Source organism: Athene cunicularia (assembly GCF_003259725.1).
Source record: "Athene cunicularia isolate RWA chromosome 24 unlocalized genomic scaffold, athCun1 chr24_part1, whole genome shotgun sequence".
Classification (NCBI taxonomy): domain Eukaryota; kingdom Metazoa; phylum Chordata; class Aves; order Strigiformes; family Strigidae; genus Athene; species Athene cunicularia.
In genome coordinates this window covers 6,953,064-6,959,036 of record NW_020799132.1, presented here as the reverse complement: position 1 = coordinate 6,959,036, position 5,973 = coordinate 6,953,064, and the positions used below count along the sequence as shown (strand labels likewise).

The 5,973-nt window shown below is 60.8% G+C and overlaps 1 protein-coding gene across 1 annotated transcript in view; it reads right to left on the bottom strand.

The window, feature by feature from the left end:
* Positions 1–5,973, bottom strand: part of SIK3 (SIK family kinase 3) — a gene marked incomplete at its 3' end in the record, with an annotated part of 31,439 nt that overhangs the window by 9,009 nt on the left and 16,457 nt on the right. The window contains exons 5-12 of the mRNA XM_026863606.1: positions 5,704–5,827; positions 4,513–4,631; positions 4,082–4,192; positions 3,781–3,924; positions 3,145–3,222; positions 2,923–3,032; positions 1,951–2,104; positions 1,409–1,564 (exon numbers count right to left, since the gene is read on the bottom strand). Coding sequence (XP_026719407.1) covers positions 1,409–1,564; positions 1,951–2,104; positions 2,923–3,032; positions 3,145–3,222; positions 3,781–3,924; positions 4,082–4,192; positions 4,513–4,631; positions 5,704–5,827 — 996 coding nt within the window. The remainder of the gene's footprint in view (positions 1–1,408; positions 1,565–1,950; positions 2,105–2,922; positions 3,033–3,144; positions 3,223–3,780; positions 3,925–4,081; positions 4,193–4,512; positions 4,632–5,703; positions 5,828–5,973) is intronic.

Sequence of the window (5,973 nt, the reverse complement as noted above, 5' to 3'; positions counted from 1 at the left end):
GCGAGTGACCCGCGAGGCCAGCGCCGGCCAGCAGCTCCGTGGGAGGCGCAGACAACCCCGCCGGGCTCCGCACGGACAGGGATCCGCGCTCCCGCCCGCCGGCGCCGCTTTCCTGACGGGAGTTTCTGTGACCTAATTTCAGGTGTCTCTCCTCTCCTCCTTCCAACGGCTTCTGCAGAGCTCAGCAGCGCACCTGGCACAGCTCGGCACCGCCGGCGGGGCTCCCGCTGGCTCGGCACGGGGAGGGGACACCCGCCTCTCCTCCTTCCCGCCCTTCGCGGGGCCAACGTTCTCGATGTGGAGATGGTTTCTTACGACCTAGTGCAGCGTGTTCCTGTGGAAGCACCCGGAGCACAGACAACACCGCTCAAACCCTGCCTCCAACCGGAGCACGGAGATGGTAAGCGTGCTTTAAAAGCATCACGGTGTCAAAAATAAGGCAGTGAAACACCCTTTGGGTTTTTGCTGCTGGAAATGAAGTCATCTGAACTTCCAAAACACAAGAGCAGGCGGCCTCTGGAGGACTATTGCAGGGAAATAGGACACAGCTGCACAGCGTCTTTCCCACCGCTGCAAGCTCACGGGCTGTTCCGTCCCACATTTAGAGCAGGACGTGTGACAAGTGCCTGGATGAGGGCGCCCAGAGCAGGCAGCGAGGATCAGCTTCCGTCTCCTAACAACCAAGCACTTGTCCTCAAGTTCAGATGCAAACTCTTTCCGACTGTGCAAGAATATGCTGGTGGTTTGGTACTTCACATGCTTTGAGCAAATTATTCTGGTTTAGTGACTTTTGTTTACCCTTGCACATACACGAGGGGGCTTTGCAGCACTTCGGGAACCAACCGTATTTTGAAAGCAGGGAGCATCGTCCCGTGCAGCCCGCCCCAGCTCCAGCCCTGCGTGGGGCAGAGGGGTCCCACGCTGCGCCCCGCTCCGCCGCGGCGCGTGCGGCGAGGGCAGAGCCGGGCCGGGCCAGCTGGCAGCCGCCGCTGCCTCTGAACAGACATGCAGCAGCTGCCTCCTGCAACCTTCTCTGCCCACGCTCGAGTCACTCAATGGCCTTTTGGGGTGAGGGGCCCAGAACTGAACCCAGTAACCAAGGGGCGGCCTCCCCAGTGCCGAGCCCAGGGTGAGATCCCTTCCCCGTCCCTCAGATCAGCAAAGGAGAAGAAAAGCATCCACTAAAAAAGTTCACAAATGCTTTGTCAGCTCCGGAGAGGAACGCCCTCCCACAGGGGACCGAGTGCCGCGCCGCTCTGGAGCAGGGGGACCTTTGGGATGCGGCGGGCACCCCCCCAGCGGCGCTTCCCGAGCTCCTGCTGCTCCGACCTGGAGGCAGCCGCCTCTGCCCGCAGGAGCGGGGATTTCTAAGCAGCCACCAAGGCTCCTCCTCCCTTCTGCTACTTACTGGCGTCATGGTGACGAGCGGAGAGGGACCTCGCGGGCGCTTCAGCAGTTGCTGGGCGTGCAGCTGGATGTTGGCTCCGCCGTCGGAGGCGCGGCGGCCCAGCGGGCCCATGCCGTTCAACAGCTGCAGCGTGGGGGGCTGCAGCAGGGACTGCTCCTGCCAAGCACAGACAGCGCCGTTACCCCCCTGCAGCGTGGCCTCCCGGCTCCCGGGGCACGACCCCGGTGCTGGCACGAGAGGAGACGAGAGGAGCCTTCCGGCTTCAGGAGAGGCGAAGGAGCATCGCGACGTCCCCGAGCTGACGCGGGGCAGTGGCGCTGGGAAAGCGGGGTTTAACTCCCCGTGTCCCCACCCTCTGCAACCCGCAGCCCCAAAGCCAGGCAGCGCACGTCTGTCTCTCCCCAGCCCATTCATTAATTTCATCCTGCACTCTCATTTTTAAGGAACCAACTAGGATCATCCCAAAAGAGACAGCGAGAGGGGAAACCTCGAAGCTTCTGGAGCCCAGGGAAGCGGCAGAGAGCGAGCGCCCGGGGCGGTACCTTGTACTCCAGCTGGCCCGTGGGCTGCAGGTTCTGCCGAGGCAGCACGTTGTGCATGAAGTTCACGTTGGGGGTCACCTGCAGGAACGGGGCCTGGGGAGTGACGCGGGGGAAGCCAGGCAGCAGCTTCTGCAGATCTTCCATGACCTCCGTCCTGTGCAATCACATTCGGACAGGTGAGTCAGCAACCACGGAAGAGAACCAACCACCCCCGGGCCCGGCACACACGCTCCTCACAACAACGCTCCTTACTGCTCGGGAAACGGCCACAGAGAGCAGCCAAGCCACTCCTTGGTTTTCATTTGTCCCTTTTTCCCCTCTGAGTTGAGATTTGCCCGAAGCAGCTCTCTGCATTAGCCTCAACTAATGACAAGTTCACAAAGCCTTCCCCTGGAAGGTGACGGCAGGACAGCCTGGGGGAAACTGCCCAGCGCACCCGTGAACACCACCACAGCTCACCGGGAAGAGGAGGGGGAAAGTGCCTCGTCCTCAGCTGAAGCACTAACCGGGCTGTACAACGGGACTAGGATGTTTAGAAGAACACTTCTGTGAAAGAGACACCTTGAATTTCTTTCTCCGTCTAGCAGAAAGCAAGTTTGGGGGAATAACCTCAAGCCACACACAGCAGGAGTGGGAAAGCAAATGTCTGGCAGTGGCCGTGATACCGATCCAGACGCTTGTCACCACCTGGCTGGGGTGAAGCCGAGACCCAGGACCGATGGCCACGCTGTGAAGTGCCTTTGCCAGCCCAAAACTGGAGACCAATGCCAAAAAATATCAACTCTTACACGGCACAGAGCCCAGAAGTGCCCTCAAGGCATTAGCCTCCCATCTGCCAGCGTGACACATGAATAAATCTGCGAGGTGTCAGAAGGCCCAAAGTCACGTGCTGGGAGTAAATCCTCAGGTTCCCCTCAGCCTCCCTCGGGGAGTACAAGTACTAACAGTACTAACAGTACTAGCAGTACTAACCGTGGGTCAGCCACTCCCACCGTGTGCCTTCTCATGGAGAGGTAACGGACCAGCGCTTCAGGCGACGGCTCCTCCCCCTCGTCACTGTCCAGGTTCATCGTTCCGTCGGTCTGGGCAGGCAGAACGTTGGAGATGTGGAAATACCCCGCGAGGATCCAGCCCAGGGCTCCAGCGAGAGCCCAGGGAAAGAACTTTTAGGGGTCAGCAAGGGGTGCACCTCACCTCCACAATCTGGTTCTCGGGGTTGATGAGCTGGACTTGGGGCACGTTGATGCTCATGGTGTTGCTGGTCTGCTCCGTCTGCTGAGCAGAGAGATCGGCGTCAGGAGACACGGAGCGTCTCGGACAGCCTCGCCACAACGCTGCGGGATTAACTCCAGCGCCCAGGCCCGAGCAGCTGGGCCCAGGGCGGCTACCCAGGACCAGGGAAGATGTGTTTGCTCTTCATTCCCGAGGGGTTGCCTCACTTCCCTTCCTGCCCGCTGCCAGGCAGGGTCAGCGCCACTCCTGCCTCCCCTGTGACCTGGCCTCTCAGAGCAAACCCTCACTGCTCGACGGCAGCGCAAACGAGGAGGCAGCAGTGTGCTGCAGGCCTGTCTGTGAACTCGGGCTGCCAGCAGCCCCCTCACGCTGCTGCCTCCTCCCCACGCTGACCCACAGCTTCGTCCCAAGGGAACGCGCTAAGCTGGCAGCCGACGAACAAACCGCTCCTAACCTCATGGTTAGGGCACCCCAACCACACACAAAGTTCTTGGGCCACGAACATCTGGACGCTGCTGCTGGGCCGGGGACGCCCACGAGCCGGGCCGGGCCAGGCCGCCCTGCCAGGGCTGGACGGACGCTGCAGGCGGGATCTACCTGGATGGCCGCAGAGGTGGGGAAGGTCACGGTCCGGGGCACGCTCGGAGATGCCGCGATGCGCAGATTCTTGTGTCTCTTCAGGCGGTCGCAGAGCAGGCTGTAGATCGCGCTGTAGTGATCGTAAGCATCGGCTCGTAATGACTGGAAGAGGAAAAAGCAGTCGGTTCTTTTTGCCAAGCGACAGGACACGCTCCACGCCGTGCCGAGGCTGCTCGGTGCGCAGAGGTGGCAAGTGAGCACCGCGGCCGCTGGCTCCTGATGGGAACAGGCGGGACGTGGCTCAGCCGCAGCCTCTTACCTGAACCGTGCGCTCCTTGTCCAGCCCCATGTCCGCCATCGCCAGCAGCACGTCCTCGTTCAGCGGCTCCATCTGCCTCTCGGTCTTCAGGTGCTGACACTCGGCGATGAGCTGCGCGAGCAGGGACAGAGCCAAAGGCACGGCGTGAGCCGCAGCGCCCCGGCTCCAGCTGCAGGCTGCGGGCGCTCTGGAGGCCGATGGCACGGCGACGCAAAATCCAGTGCCGTAGGCTCTCAGCGCCAAGGGGAGGACACAAAAATACACACAGAGGAGGAAAGCAAGACCGGGAGATGCCAAATGCGGAAAGGCAGCGCACTCGGAACGAGCCTTCGGGAGGGCCAAAGCAAACCCGGCGGCACTTCGCGGCCGCTGGCAGCCCGGCAGGCGCCGAGCAGGCCCCGCTCACCCAGCGGCTCTCTGGAGCTTCTCACCCTGTCAAACTCCGCGTCGGCCTCCCCAAGCTTCATCCACTTGTGCTTGCAGATCTGCTCCATGGAGAGCCGCTTGCTGGGGTCCAGGACCAGCATGTGGCGGATCAGATGTTCACATTCTGCGAGGGAAGAGGGGGGCTGAGCACCCGCGGAGGGGTTGGCTCCCGCAGCAGCTTCTCCGCAGGGTTCACCCACCGCGGGAACGTGCTTCTCCTGCCCCCACCCCGTCCCCGACGCGCCGCTTCTCTGCAGACACCCGCTGGTGTGGCCGTGCTAGGAGGGAAGGAAGCCACCCGGGCCACCAGGCCCATGTGCTGTTTGCCAGAGCCCCGAGCTGGCACGGTCACCCCATCCCCACTGGCGCAGGCCAGGGGACACGACTGGCTTTGGGGGCTTGAAGGGCAAAGCAGCCGCTGAACTCTCCCCACCTGGCAAAGGCTCACTGCGGATGACTTCCCATCGCTGTCACCAGGGCACGCTGAGGCTCTCCCTGGCCTAGGGTGGGACCTAAGCTCGAGTTTTGGCAAGTGTTTGCAGGAGAACCTCTGCGCCCAGCAAGGAGGCAGGCGAGGAAGCTTTCAGCTGGGAAATTCCACAGAGCCCGTGCAAAATCGTTCCTTAAATTGAGAGGAGGCAACCAAGAACCTGCACAGGGCTCGTTCTTACATGAAGTTGGTTTTATCTGAGAATTAATCACACTTGTCAAAACCAAGACTTGTTGCTAAAGCGTTCAGAAGCGTTTTTGCAGAAACCAAACACAGACATTTGTCTCTGAGGGGGCTGTTGCTGGAAATTCACGGGGGAAAATGCTGTAAAAAGCTTCCTTGTCGAAAACAGGTAGGGTGAAAGCCTCCACATTCCCAAATCACCATGCCCCCTCTAGCTTTCACATTTCCCAAAATGTGGAGAGAGTCCATCTTCGCTAACATTTTGCTGTAACTTTGCACAGCGATACACGTAAAAGCTGAGATTTTAAATAAGAGCATTTCAGTTTCTAAATTCCAGATTCTCAACTATTTCAGCTCACACTACAAACCCCCAGCCAGCGGACAAGCTTCCCAGCATTCCACCTCGCTGGCACAGAACCCAACCGCGATGCTCCCGAGAGCCTGCCAGCAGAGCCGCGGGCAGCGCCGGGTCAGGGCTGCCGTGTCGGGGCTGCCGGCGCGCCGCGGCCCGTGCGCCCCGTACCTGTGGACATGAAGAACGGAATGCGGAACTTCCCGCTGAGCACCCGGGCCCGCAGGTTCTGCAGCGTGCTCCCGTCGAAGGGCAGAGCGCCGCACACCAGCACGTACAGCACCACGCCGAGGCTCTGCGTCCAAAACAAGGGCACGGCACCAACGTTAGCGGGACGGACCGGGAGACGGCAGTTAACTGCAGTTAACGTGGCTTAAACAGAATCAAGTATTAAAAAAGCAGGAAAAGCAAATCCCGTTGGAATGGACCTTGTTGACATCT